Here is a 15,670-nt window from a genome sequence, read left to right on the forward strand (position 1 = left end):
TTATAATCTTTAACCATGAAAATTCCCATACAGCGAATGAATGCTTTGCTTATTTACCTTACAGCTAAACTTACATGGAACTGGAAGGAAGATGTGCCCTATAGATGTATCACTGCTCTTACTATGAGTAAAAATTTATGATCCTACTGTATGACAGCAGTTATTAGCTTGTTTGGCTTTTGACACCACCTGAAGATAAATACAGGATTAAAAAATAAACTGCTGGGTTTTTTGCCCATGGGTCCGGACATCCTGGACTTTATCTGAGTGATTTTAGGAATGAGTCAAAGAATTTTCAGTACAAACAACCTTCTGGAATGGTTTTCCTTTTGGAGAATGGAATTCTATAGCTAAGAGAGAACAAAAAATGATCTAAGAATACTTCTGTAAAATCCAGGAACTCCCTATTAGGCCCACATAAATGGGCCCATAAATTAGAAAAAAATGTAACTTTACCTATAAGATTGTATTACAGTTAATGTTATTTTTTAAAATCCTTACTGATTACTATAGAAACCTGTTGGACTAATTTAATATATACCCCAGGGGTTTTCCATAAAAACCAGGGTATACACACGTAGTGCTACTGATTACTATTACATAGAGGAGAAAAAATAATGGAAGATTAAATCTTTAAACATGAAAAACTCAGTCGTTCCTTCATTCAGTGCTCATTCAAATAGGGGCACAAAAACTCCAATTAAACACAACCAGCCGTCCTCTCGGTTTCCATTTTTGTTCAGCTTGTGTTTGCTTCTAACTTGTTCCTGACTTGTGCTTACTTGGAAAACACCTATTAAAATACGGCCTAGAGTTAAGATCTGGAGCCTCTGGGGAACTATTAGACCAGGGTTTGATTTTGTCAGCCCTTCCAAATGACCCCATTAGTCTCCGAGAGGCAGGTTAAACAGCTGCAATACCCTGCAGAGGCTTGTCCTCGGACGTGGCACCCAGATGCACGTGCGCACCTTGGTAAGGGTGAAGGCTCCTTATGGACAGACACAGAAGGGTCCGTGCTGTGCTCAGGAAATCGTCCCACGTCCCCACGCTCAGAGGGGAGCTACTGTCTTAAACACTGCCTTGTATGTCCTAAATACTGCCCTGCGAGGGGGGACCAAGCCCTCCGCTGCGGAGCGGCACCGCCTGCATCCCTGGCACCTTCTGCCTGCCATCACCCACCCGGTGCGTTTGCCGTGGGGGTCCCACACCAAGCCTCCAGCCCTGCTCCAAAACAGGCCAGTGGGAAAAGGTGATGGTGTCTCCCCCTGAAATCTTATCCCTGCTACTCCTGTGGCTAAGGGAGTCTTGTGGAGGGCACGTGCAGGGCCCCCTCTCTCACCTCCATGGGCAGATGTGAGGCTGTCAGGCGTGGGAATCTGCCTGTCGGGCACCAGCCCCGGGCCAGGGAGGGGCAAGTGGGCTGGAGGGGAACCAATCGCTCCTCTCTAGGTAAAACTAAACAACTTTATTATTAATAGAGTCTAACTCGTGGTCCCAAGTAAATTAGTGGCTGTTTAAACACAGGACCCAGGGATCACCATTCCCAGCCCTGTTTTCTGAAAGCAAAAATATAACTTACAGTAAGTTAAAAAAAGCATTCTTTAAGCTATATTAATTTTCATTTGGTCAATATGATGTCCCCACATGCATCAGGGAGTGTAGATGTGCCAAACTCAGAGTGGGGGGAAAATTTAGAAAAAAAATTAATAGGAATATTCAGAAGGAAGAAAAGTCTAAATAATCCACATGCAGCAGGGTTTATGTTATGTTTTTCTCAGAAGGCATCTATCTTCTCAACTGAGGGAAATTTGTATTGCTTTGCTTTTTTACCTTTTTTAGAAAAAGAGTATTCTAGCTAGAATAAAATTACGCGTCAAGGTTTTAAACCACATGCAGAGATGATTGTGAGGGGTAGGCAATGAAAGCTGTAATCATTGTAAGTGGTGTATAACAGACCTGAAGTTTTATGAATGGACAAGAAATTACTCCCTCCCTCTTATATCCTCTTGCATCCTGCAGGATTGTTTTAGTTATGAATATCTGATTCACACACTTACGTTAATAACTTAACTATATGCAAATTTACACAGTGTGAGCAGTAATAGCACTAATAACTCACCAATAAAGTATTTAAAGTACATCTTCCAGTTAAATGTCCAACTCATTTTCCCTCCTTCCTTTTCCAAAAGTTGCTACCACAAGAAGAATTAATACTTACCTTCACAACCTAAAAGTTATTTAGATCTACAGTCTGGCACTGTACTGGACCACCAGTAGTTCATGAAAACCCTAGACTCAGGGACTCTGTAGCTGAGCCTGGGCTGTGGTCAGTAGCGTGACTTCTGGAGCTAGGTATCATTTCAGTGTGCAGAGGAGTTACAGAATTGGGTCTCTCAGAGATCACTGCTGCAACACACCGTGTGGTGCTGCTTATCTGCGGCTTTTCTTATTTGGTGTAGAGATATGTTTCTCTAGTTTATGCAAAGCAGAAGTCAATGAAACAGATTCTTCTCCAATCACATTTTAGTTTCACTTGGCTTTTTTTTCCTTGCTGCAATATATTTTACTTTTGTTTATAACTGAAACAAAACAAAAAAAAAACCACCCCAAAATAAACATATGGAAAATTCCCTGCCTTTGGTCTTCGGAAACATTTCTCTGAGATGATATATTGACTCTTGCATTAATATACACATTTTGAAGGAAAATAATGGGTGCATTGTTTCAACAATAGAAGATTACTTTAAACATTTAAATAATTGAAATGTACTAACACACACAAAAAGACAGTCATCTTGGTTAGTTAAAAGGCACAATAATATTTCCCAACAGTACTAACAATGTTGAACTTCTAGGGTGATGGTGAAAGATAGCCAGCTAGAAAAGATGATTAAAAAACTGTGTACAGGTGGTAATGGCAGATGTAGGTGGGAAGTGTCAGCAGCAGGCAGTCAGGAATATTTTGGAAAGATGCACTCTACCTGTGTAGCCCAGGGAATTGTCGCCATTATCAGAGGTGGGGTGTGGTGTCCCGCTGTCGTGCCCCCTCTCTAGGTCGTCGGAGTCTGTCGGAAACAACACCAGAGCTGCTGATGGGGTCACAGAAGTAACAGTAGTTGCCATTTCGATCACAACACGTCCAGACACAATTAAATCCACACATGACAGCAAAAGCCACAGTGCCAGCACACGACACGCTTCCTTCTTCCCCTGCCTGCGTGGTGATGCCCAGTGAAAGGTGGCCGGGAGCATTGCCCAGGGTCCCCAAAATACTGCCCGCTGTCCCTCTCTGCCCACTCCAAGTCTCGCTCTGCAGCCCGCCAGGCACACTGGCCACCCTGCCAACCAGCCAGCGCAGGCTGTGGTGAGCATATGGGGACGGGAAGGCAGGGGAGCTGAATGCTAGCATTGCTAATTTTCCACCTTATTGTTAATCAAAGCTATTGACTGTGATCACTCCCCATCATCGCTTCATCTCCTGGCAATTACAGACTCAGGGGACTTCACCTCTTTGTGGGGAGGAGGTGGGGGGGGGACGACTGTGTCTTGGCAAGCACGGGGAGGGGCTGCTCTACCTCTTCTGGAAGATAGGGCAGGGGAAAGGCAACAGTTTAGCAGTATAAGGGGTAAGATGCATTTTCTGAGTTGAAAGATGCTTGCAAGGAAGCACTCAATTTTAATGTCACATTAAAAAAAAAAAGGGAAGGCAGCTGGTCAGCTAAACACATAAATGAACACGTGTTTTAAGACCCCAAGATAAATTGCTGATCAAAACACCACAAAGCACCACAAAAATAACTCATAATAATGAACTAAATAATTCAAAGCAAAAAATAAAATAAAAATCCCAGTGGCTCTGAAAACAAAACAGCACAACCCAAAGGAATTTGTTGTCAATATCACTAGATCTTTTTACTCTCGTCTATACAGTTTAATGTAAAACTGTTTATTAAACTTAAATTCTATTTTTAATTTACTTTTGATAGTGGACTGTCCAACAGATATCACCTAAAAAGAAACATTCATATTTTGTTTAAAGATAACTGCAAGAAGCAAATCTCTTCAGAAGAATATCACTACCACAACAATAGGCTGCTTATTTCTTTTTCCTGTTGACAGGTGTCTGAATTTATTAATTATTGTAAAGACCCTGAATAGGAAAGATGTGTTTTGCTCTCTCACACACAGACATATTTTAGACTTCTATAATGATTGAAAGTAACTTCTCCTTTTCAATAAAATGTAGATGCTGCTAAAAATCATTCTGAAGTTTCATAAAACTCCTAAAGCAGCTATGTATGAAATTAAACTAGAAAAAAAACTAGTGGATTTTTTTTCTGGACGCTTAATTTTACTTGCTCAGTCAATCTAATTTTTAAAATGTGATGCCAAACATTCATATTCTCAATTTGTTTTTTAAACAATCTTATACAGACAGCATCCTTACAAATCAAAATCTTTTTAATGAATTACAAAAGAAAAACAAAAAGAAAACCCAAATCCTCAAGACCAATCCACTTAAGGAGACATACTGGAAAAAATATTTCTTTAAAAAAGTCAATTAAAGAATTGATAGCATGCCTTTTAAAATACTGTTGTGCAAATTGAGAAAATAACAGACTAAACAACAAAACACAACCAAACACCAAGATGGTGTTTCATCTTGGCAGATGAAAAAGGTGAAATATGTTCATTTATTGGTCCATTCATCTTTGGTGGCTCACTAATGGCCAGTGTCACGTACATCTTTAAATTCTGCTCTGAAAATGGCTGTAGCGTGATGGGATCAACGTTCTGCTTTTCCAGATTGCTCACTTATTTGCATTCAAGGGTTGATTGGGTCAGAGTTTTAAATTGCAGCAGTAAAGGACAGGACTTTTTATTAAATTAAGAAGTGCAAGCTGTGCCTACTTTTTTTAGGGCAAATGTTTATAATCAGTCTGAGCTTTCTGTAGTTGACATTTGAAGCAACAAACCTGCTGATCATCATTTTGAGAGATTGATTGCCTTCTAGGAGATTTAACCACACGCTGCGCAAAATGATGAAGAGAGAGGAAGATGCACTGAAAGTTACTGGAGTGTTCTACGTGTCAGCGTAATGTCTGGCGTCATGTGCAAAATATAACTGCATAATGAATTGATCTTTTTTTACCCAAGATACTCCCTCAGACACGGCATTCCCAGCAAAGGGCCACCCTCCTCGTAACACCTCACAAAACAGCCGATGCTAATGCCCTTTAGCAAGGCTCACTTAGGAGTTTCAATAAGGGCAGTCTCCGTTTCAGTCCTCTGTGCATTCAATACAGCCAACAGGACATGAGAGCAGCAGCTTTAAAAACCAGGCTACAACTACTTGCAGCCATTTAGGCATAAAAATCTTGGCTTCAGTCCCTCCACTGACGGAAATGAGGGGATTAGTCTCTTTTTAACACTACTGGTATTTACATGATATCTGTTAGTGACAATGCACTTGTTATTTACAATCCAAAACCACACAGGCATTATTCACTCATTCTTTGAGAAATGCTACTTTTCCACCTGATATCAAACATGATATTCAACTAATGTTAAATTACGGTCTCTGGCTGGAAATGACTTTCACTAATGATGATCGCTGAAGTTCCATTCTTGCTGTGGGTAAATTCTACCCATTTCACTGAACAATAAGTCTGTGCCCAATCCTACATTTCAGGCTGTGGCCCCCTGCACTGGCCTGAATTTCATTTCAGCTCTGTCACAAGATCCAGCTTTGCTTTGTCCCTGTTAAAACTTAACAGAAATAAGTACTATTGAATTAAATGGCACATTTCATCATGAGACTGCTGTGAAGGCGCTCTGTTGAGTGGGTGGTAAAGGGCCTGAATGTTAAGACATGATGTATTTCTTATGACTACCGTGCTGCAGGATCAGGCAATTTTCCACTTGGCTTTGCTAAACATAACAGACAATTTTACATCGTTACACTTTTTGAACTAGTTGCTGTGCCAAAAAGAAGTGAAGGGAATGAATTCTATAACCTGGAACAATTCACCTGATGTATGAAAAATTTGCAGCTCAGCCTGAGTCAAAGCAGAGGCTGACCTCGGTGTGTCATCCCTCACTCTACAACAGGTTTCACAGAACTGACAAAGAGAGATGTCCCTCAAAACAACTCTCCAGTAAGATTGAACATCTTGGTTGAATTTCCGTATCAGACAGGAGGAATTTAAACCAAGGTCTCTGATAGCCTAGCTGCTCAGAAAAGCCTATTTTCAGTGAAATAAAACTTACACTTTAAAAAATGCCTAAGCAGTAATTGGTTGATTCATTAGGTTTAAAAAAAAAAAAAACAAAAAACCAAAACCAAAACCCAACATTTAATTCAACAGAAAATTACTTTTACCTGTAAGTATGCAAAACTTCAGGAAGAAGCTAAAAGGAGTTCCCCCTATACGCCCCGCTTTTTTTTTTTAATAGTTCCAAACGGATTTATTTTTGAAGAGGAAAATGAAAAGTGAAGCCTTGACTAATGAGCAAGCCTCCCCTTATCAATTGCTAATACACTTTTCTTTCACAGGAGCATTTGAGAGATGCCTCATTTGAGAGGGGGAACCCCCTCATCATGATGAAAAATATCTCATTCCCTTTTTCAACAGCCATTTCCAGAGCCACCATTAAGTTGGGCAAGTACCTTAAGGCATTAAAAAAACCCCAACAAACACCTACTTTGACTCGATAGGAGAGTGCTAAGTTTACCAGCACTGAGTGGTCTAGCTTTTTGGTGGAATGGTTTCAGGTCTAGCCAGTGCAGCCCAAGCACAGACAACACCTTCAAAGCAGAAAGAGGATTTGGCTTAATCATACAAGTTCAGAACAAGCTTAGGTGGTCCAGCAGCAGTAGGATAGCACCAAAGATTTATGTGAATGTGGGGAACCTTTTCCAATGACATTTGCACTGAAATCTGGAAGTTACTGTATTTTATTAGAGTGCAGCAGGAGCTACTAAACACCATTCATGCTTTAATTTACATATCTTTAACTCTTCAAAATGATCAGAAAATCCAAATACTAAATATTTACTATTGTTATTCATTCTCTCGGCTCCTACAACACCTCAAACCAGACAGACACATTTATTTCCTCAGCTACTTACATTCAAGTGCTTTGTGCAATTCTAACCTCAAAAATTACATTAAACATGCTTTTAACGATGGCTCTGCTATTCATAGAAAAGTCACCAGTGATCTTTTTTTTCCTCTGGTAACAGAAAGTGATGCCATCAGTTATTGCTTCTTTTGTACCAGAGAGATATGTCTGTATGACATGTTTTATTGATGATGCATCCTTAAAAGTCCCCAAACAATACAGTATTGATGCCCTGGCCCATCCTCCTGGAGAACATAAAGAAAAATTGAAAAGACCTAAACAGACACAACTTCTTAGTACTGTAGGAATCTCATGTATCTGAGTTTCTAACACTGGTCATTGTTTATCTGAAATTAAAGCCATCTACTGAAAAATGTCTGACTACAAAAATGGTAACTGTTTCCATATTTAATTCCACAATATATAGCTTCATTAATTCTTTTTACTTTTCTCTAAATTTCATTATCATCATCAGCTTGGGGGTACAAAATTGGGAGGAAACAGCATGAACAGCATTTTGCAAATGAACATTAATAAAAGATTAGGGTGAAGCAAATGAATATAAACTCCTATCAATATTAGAATTGTGTTCTACAAATTGGATCAATTCCCATTGATTCCTTTCTAGTGATCTAGAGGAATTCAGGAAAAGAGATCAGAAAAAAAATGCAACTGTGACCGCATCAAACCACAACCTAAGATGAGGAACTAAATTAGTAGCCTGTTTTTTTCACTATTTTGATTTATTCTAGGTTTTCATTAGAGTTACAGTAGAAATACACTACAATATGTTTTAAGGGATATTTAATTCTATTTCTTCATTTGGTTATTCATAATGGCAAAACATTTTATGCTATCAGAGTATTGATAAGTAAGGATAGTACCTAAGGGAGAACTACTGTTAAAATAAAATTAATATATCTGTGAGAACTAACTTTTGTAGAGGGAAGTACTACCTAAAATTACATGTTTATTTAGAAAAATAGAGACAAGCTTTCAAGAATGTAGACCTGTTCTTCAGATCTGGAACAAAAAGAAAAAACTTCAAGCTATGTGCAGAACTGGGAATAATTAGGCCACCCTTAGACTATCACAGCTTGGTAAACACTTACAGGTTTATATCAGAAGCCTATGTAGAACATGGCTGACTAATCTGGAGAATATCCTTACTTATGTTTCATATTAGCTGAAAGGAAATATTCTATTATTTTTCATAAGACTTAACAGAGCAACTTTCTAGAGACATTCACATTCAGCCAGCTAACTTGTTTAAACTGGGTAACTTTACAGAGTTATGACTGTTTTCATCAGCTAAGTCTCCACGAGTGATTAAGAAGTTCTTCATTAAAAGTGTACGCTGCTCAACTGCCTCTTCTTAAAAGTTAAGAAAGGTTTAAGCTAAGGGGAAAAGACAAGAATTTGTTCTCACATAATGGCTTTAATCTGAAGATCTGGCACAAGTAAATTACAAATAAATCCATAAGGATGCTTTTTATTAATAGGCGGTACAAGTATGTTTTAGCAACTCAATATGTGGTTCTAAAAATAAAATGTACACTTATGCACAGGTACAGAAATGTTATTCATTACACACAAGAGAATTTTCTGATGAGAACAGAATACTTCGTGGTATAAAAAAACCCTTAGAAACAGATTTTTCTAAAACACGGAAGAATACAGCTTTTATTTAATGGTTTGAGTATTATTTTTTTGGTTGTCTGTGCATATGACTGAAATCCTGACAAAACCTCAGTAGTGGATGCTGTTTAAACACCTTTCCTTCCCTTCATTTTCATGATTCATTCAATAACAGCCTTTAACTAAGTAAAAAGTAAATGAGAACTTCTAGCTATGCAAAAGCAGTAAACAACCTCTTTGCATCTTTATGCTGCTGGTAAACAACCTCTTTGCATCTTATTTATTTATTTATTTTGGAATTAGGTAGTAAACGTAAGTGTTAGCAACATCAACATAGATCCAGCAAACATTTTATGGAGTAGCATAACTATGATTGTTGGGTTTGTGTGTTTTTTTTTTTTTTTAAATCTGCATCACTTGCTTTCGAATTCTAAAGCTGAAGTCTTATGTGAGACCAGTCATGCAGGAAACCATACGAATATAATTACATAGCGACATTTCTGACTGAACACTTAAATTCTCAAAACTTGGCATTTAGCAGAGAGCACGTAAACATGCACTTAAGGCTTTGATGCTCCCAAACCTGTCTATTGTCCTCTCTCCACTCCCCCCCACATCCTGACTTCTCCTAGCTCTTTCTTGCACTTCTTGGGCCATCGCTTGTAGCTCTCTCCTGTTCTGCATATCTTCCATTTCTTTCCCTGCCAGATAAACCCGAAGGTAGCAGCCATTCAGGCTAATTAAATGGTGCTGGAAGGGAGTTAACAGGTGGTGGGCCCCAGCTGCTTTAGTTGCAGGGGTAAATAAGAGACCCATCACTGGCCTGTATAAGGCACTATGATTAATTAGGACAAAAAGTAATTTTCTAAGGAGGGACAACCAGATTTATAACAGAATTTTCTTCTCTAAGGCAACAAGCAAACTTTCTTCAGAAAATACAGAAATAAATGACTTATTCTGAAGTGCTCACCAGTCATCCTGACTATGTTCAATATGGCATAGGCATAAGACCTGTTTGGCATAGGTTTCTTCATATCAATATTTTGGGTTTTGTTTTTTACTGCAAGCTCTGAATTTGACCTTACTTTAGGAAATTTCCTCTCCCTTAGAGGTTCTCTTATTTTGTTTTCTTCCAAGTAAACTTACATGTTTCTCAAGAGAGTTCTGATTACTGTGGGAACCACTATCAAGACATTTAAATAATAGTGACTAGCACCATGCACAGTTGAAGAACTGGTTATACAAGCTTCCCATGCAATCCTCCAAATTCACTGGACTTCTTGCAGTAATCCCCTAACCATTGTAATCAAATCTATGAGACTACACCCAGTCTTCCAGGCCTTAACCCCTGGAGCAGCTGCTTCTATGACGTTAGCCCTGTAAGGTTGTTTTGAGGTTGAATTATGCAGCACCTTTACAAGTAGCTGCCCCCAAAATAGTAGCAAAGAACTGGGTTCATTTCCTCTTTACTGTAGAACTGGAACACAGCAAGAAACCCACCATGCTTAATTACCCCTTATTTTAGTCAGCTGAGTGGTGAACTTAGGAAAGGCGATGAATTCCCCTCGTTAATGACTATTACAGACAAACAACAAAAATGCAGGAACTAATTCAACACACCAACCCCAAAAGCCTTGCAGTCACATGATTTGAAATTAAAACTACTATAAAAATGAACATTGAAGGGGATGTGCACAATTCAAGAGCTGAGAAAGCCCTTTCTCATTCCCTTTCTTTTCTGTATATGCAAAGTCATCTTCTGAGTTGTCAAAGATATATTTGCAACACAGCTGTGTCACATTTTACTAGTCTATCTGCAGAGCTCAGCACGAAGAATAATATTAAATCAATATATGTCAATGCTTGTTTATAGAAAGAACGGACATACTTGCACTAATACACTGTCCAGCAAGGGAATACACTGGCACACTAAGTAAGCCTATTAAAACTGCTCTATAAGCAAGAAAATCTCTCTGATATCAAAAGAATCCCAGGTCCTTTTATTCAGAGACGCTCTTAGCTACATTTCCAGCTGTCCTGGTTTGGTTCCCCCCGCCTCCTTTTAGAAGGACAGCGTTTTGAACCATTTTGCTGTTACCAACACATGTTCTCTACCTCCCAACAGTGACTTCAGCCACATTGTGATTACTGATACCCTCAGCTTATAGATTTCTCAGAGGAAATGTGTCCGGTTGTTGTTGTTCTGTGCTTTCCCTTCCTTTTTGCCTTCCACAATCCCAGCCCTTCAGCTATGACAGAGAAGGTGGCAGACAGGACAGGCTCTGAAGGTCCTCTTCCTTTCATACTTAAAGCCACTCACGTTCTATTTGCACAAAGCACAAACATGATAATGCTATATCCTATGGGGTGATTTGATGATTTAAAAAAGAGGTTTTAACCCTGTTGTAGTTTACAATTAAAATCTTTGTGGCCTAATAGAAAGTAATTTAGTAGATAATGTACAGGGATGATTTTGAAGTGAAATGAAAAGGTGAATTTGCAAGGTAAACAAATACTTACACTGACTTGTAAAAAGACATGGAGTTGAAAAACATACCATGCCAATCAGTACAGCTCTACAAGAGTAAGTTTACAACAAGTTATAAGCATTCATCAAATCACAAATACATATCCATGCAAAGTAGCAGTAAATCAAGTCTGTCCAGAATTCCCTTTCCTATTAACCTTCCAAGACAGTCAATTACCCACAGCTATCAAATGATTCTCACTTGCAACACAGATTTTTTTTTTAAATCCAAAGAATGTTTTCTTTTATTCATATTAAGTAGAGGCAAGTACTTCAGGGAAGTTTTTGTCTTTTGTTATTAGATCACAGGGGTTCTTTTTGTAAAGCTCTTCCTACAAGCTACCGCTTTCATGCAGCGTAGTGAAATGTGTTCTACAAAGGAGGTTTTTAAGTTTGTCTCTTGGAAAGAAGAGAAGCCGTAAAACAGGTGTTCCTCCTTTCTTTGTTTACCTGAGCTGACTACTCTCCCACTCAAAATCATATCCTTAAGAAAACAAATGATGGAGCATGTAAGCATTCGCCTGGAAAATTTGATATTAGGCTGAAGTCCTTTCTTGTTAAAGCAGCAAAATGCTCCCATTGAATGTATGCAGGGTTCTGTTAGCACAGCTGTGAATACTTCAGGGAAATGGGAGAAAAAGCCACAAATAAAGAATTAGCAATTACTACCTAGCTCATAATGAAGCATACATGTATGTCCCAATCAACTTAATAATTCTCAGTCTAAACTAGGAAAAATTCATAAAATAGTAGTAAGTTAATTAATGACTAGTTCCTAGTCATTCTTCAGCATCTTCCTGCAAGGAATCTCATTTCTCAGTGTGATTAATGTCAGCCTCAAAAGAAAGCACAGGGTCAAAAATTACTCCAATTTTATGAACTCAAACTCCAGACAAAATAGAACAACGATGAAATGAAATAGCCAAGGAGGAGAACAATCAATAACTCTTCTATATGTCAGAATTCAGCTCTGCAAAATTAATACCAGATAAGAAATCATACAACACAGCAAGGGGTACTTGGGTTTACAAGTATATACAGATTTCTCTAGATATTGTCAATTTGTACTATTGTGTACATTGAGCATGGGAATTACTAGCTAGAGGCAGTAATTTTGAAACAAAATAGGACCTTCAATAGATCCATGGGAACCCCTGAAATAATTAGAGCTGTAACTGGAAGCACAGAGCCCAAAGCAATAGATGTTTTAAACTACACAAATGTGATGAGAACAATGCCAGTATAAATAACAAAAGCAGTCACATCAACATTTTGATGGATAAGACTATCAAGATGGCAAAGACGGATCAAATCACATACCTATGTTCAAAAACCAACCAGATCTTTGAGATAATACTTTGCCCAATAAAACATAACCTTATCAGAAACTTCAGTTTGTGTGTTGGTAGATACAGAACAACATCTAAATAGCAAATGGAAGGAAACAGTTATGCCACCCTTAAAAAGTAAAAGCAGAAAACCCATAGTGCTAGTGATCAGGAAATTAGGCTTCTTGTAGTAAGGGAATAATTTATCACCACAGCAATGAATTGAAAATGGAAGCACAGGTAACTAAGAACGCGTTGTGTCAGCTTTACTTGTAGAAAGTTTCCCAAGTACATCACTGCTGGCTGGGTCACAGCTTTAATATCTCAGGACTAACGTACAACGCTGTAAGAGTGATAGCTCAAAAAAAGAAAAATTTCTTTAGCAAACCCCGATTGTTTGTTTGTCCTAACTTCATTAAATGTGTTGGTGCAGCTGCTTTGGGCAGGAAATAAAAAATACTTTTGAAGCAACATTATACATATCATATGTTTCTAGCATGATTGGTTCCATATTGTTGGGGCCCTCAAGCACCTCTAGCACAGTTCCTCAGCAAATTTTAACGTGTCAGACTGGATAAAAGTCAGAAGTAGATGCTTTATCCCTATGGGCTAGAACGACTGCTATCCAGCACAGAAACTCCAACAGGGAAGATGATGCCCTGGCTTCAATCTGAGCCCTGTATGCTCCCACAGGCTGCCGATATGAGACGTGGCCTGAGCCCTGAGGAGGCTGCCAGCAGACCCTCCAAACTCCTGCACGCCCTGGTGCCCTCAGGGTTCCTCTCTGACTGTTGATGGCTGAGACCTCAGCCCAAGGGTGCCCCAGCTCAGTGGCAGTGGGGCCAGCAGCCCCCAGCCCTTGCTGGGTGCCGCAAGTGGGCAACAGCCTATTAGAGCACAGCAGACATGTCAATAGACTAACCAAATGTCCTTCAGCAACACTTTTACTACCTAGTCAATAGGGAAACTTATCACCAAGTTGAGATCTCAAGTTGAAAACTTCAGCTCACTGCAATGAACCTTTAAAACTAAACACACTGAGCAGAAAATAAGTATACCACATAACAGAGTATATCAGAAGATCAAGTCACTGATAAACACGGAGCTGCGGAACCAGATCTGTGCACATAACCTATCAATTGCAAGCAACTGGTGGCTCGCAGTTCAGTGATACATCATTACTTCTACTGAACTTAAAAGACTGCATGCTGTGTCTAAAGGTTTGATAGTTTGGAACTTCATCATATTATGATACTAAGTATTTCTAGGTGTGTCCAAGATTACTTCAACTAGTATACTAAACTTCTACCATACAACAGACCAAAACAGAAAAACATTTAATATTATTACAGACTTCAAATTTGTTTTATTGACTTTGCTGGGAATATAGGTATGAAAGTTTATGGAAAGAGGAGACAAGAGGACAACACAAAACCACAAAAACCTAGAGAAAGTAAAGCATATTTAGCATATTAAAGGCAATTAATCATCTTTCACTTTAGCAGGCCAGACTACAGAAAGTTTCTGGAAAAACACTGCAATTTCAGAAGGTGCTAGATATGAAAAAAAGATACTAACACATGGGTTCAAATAATATATCCAGCTAGAGACTGATCTGACATTGAACACTGGTTAGAAAGTAAAACAACACAAAGCAGAATGGTATTGTTTTATTACACCAATTCAATATTTCAAATTGAAAAAAAATTGCCTCAAAAGATAGGGAGGAAATTTAAACTTTTAAACAAAAGAAACAGTACTGAGTTTACCACATCATTCCCATTACTCAATTTTACACTTTATCTAACTCTACTGAAACTTGTGGTGGTGGTGTTCTACAACTGGAGAGTGACCAAGGAGATGTGATATGATCTTGAAAACATAACGCTAGAGATAAATAAGCTGTAAGTGTATATAAGTGCTCAAAACTGAATACAACTGAAGCATTAAGCAACTCAGTGAAAAAGAGCTTACGTCTGAGATGGAGACTGTTTCAAGCGCACTTCAGCAAAGGCTTCAAAAATGGTTAAACATTTTAGAACTTTTTCTTAGCTACAAAGGACTGAGCAATGAGAACAGAAACATTTGTCACCAAAAATAATATAATTAAAAATAATCTAAGATGTTTTCCCTATAGTTTTTATTTTTCTAAATGGCTCTAGCAAATGGCTATATTTTTGAAAATGCATTTAGTCTCAGAAAAGAATGCACTGACACATACAACATAAAGTTATGTTCACTGATGAAAGGTAAACTGGGTAAAAAATTGAAATAAATAAATTTTAAAAATCTCCCATAAGTACTGACTGAATGTTAACTAGTTTTACACCGATTGGCACTCATGCCTAAGAAGGTTCCCTAGGTAAGCTCCTATTTAAGCTTTTCTCATCAGCTTGAAACTTGAACATAATTATGTTTGACTTGATTCAGGCTGGATGTGTCTCAGGGTCCTGCCCCCAGTCATCCTAATCAGAGTCCTAGACAGAACCTTCCCTGATTTCCTCACAGCCTCCCACCACAGGTATCTTTCTCAAGGCAACCAAAAGCCAGAAGTTGGTGCATGGCGAAATCTTGTCCTAATATGCAGACAAAATGTAACTACATCTGTGGCCCACTGGTTCAGACATAGCTTTGAGACTTCTTCCATCTTTATTTAAGATTTCGGTTAAGATTAGCAAGTGAATTCAGAAGACACTAGAGGAGGATACCCAACAGATGCAGACTATGTAATAACAGAAACCCTGTTCTGTAGACAATCAGACTAAGGTAAAACACTTCCAAGTCCTTCCCCACCCCACTCAGCTGAATTTATCAATATATATTTCATAATCTGAATTAATAACATGAATACAAATTACATATTTCATAAATCTGAATGACTGACTGCAATTCCATAATTTGAACAATTATAAAAATTCTTACAATTGAAAATAAAGGCCATTCGTAAGAAGAAAAAAAATCCACTTGATGAAAAATGCTATAGGCACATAAGATTTTTCTGATGATATAGTATCAAAGAAAATTTAGTTGAATTTAAGCTGATCCCTCATTT

General features: G+C 38.3%; 1 protein-coding gene across 1 annotated transcript in view; it reads right to left on the minus strand.

Annotated features, from left to right (window-relative positions):
* ROBO1 (roundabout guidance receptor 1) overlaps positions 1–15,670 on the minus strand; it is a 530,296-nt gene that overhangs the window by 380,222 nt on the left and 134,404 nt on the right. The window contains exon 2 of the mRNA XM_059823819.1: positions 2,982–3,065. Within this exon, the coding sequence (XP_059679802.1) occupies positions 2,982–3,065 (84 nt within the window). The remainder of the gene's footprint in view (positions 1–2,981; positions 3,066–15,670) is intronic.

This window comes from Gavia stellata, chromosome 1 (genome assembly GCF_030936135.1).
Source record: "Gavia stellata isolate bGavSte3 chromosome 1, bGavSte3.hap2, whole genome shotgun sequence".
NCBI lineage: Eukaryota > Metazoa > Chordata > Aves > Gaviiformes > Gaviidae > Gavia > Gavia stellata.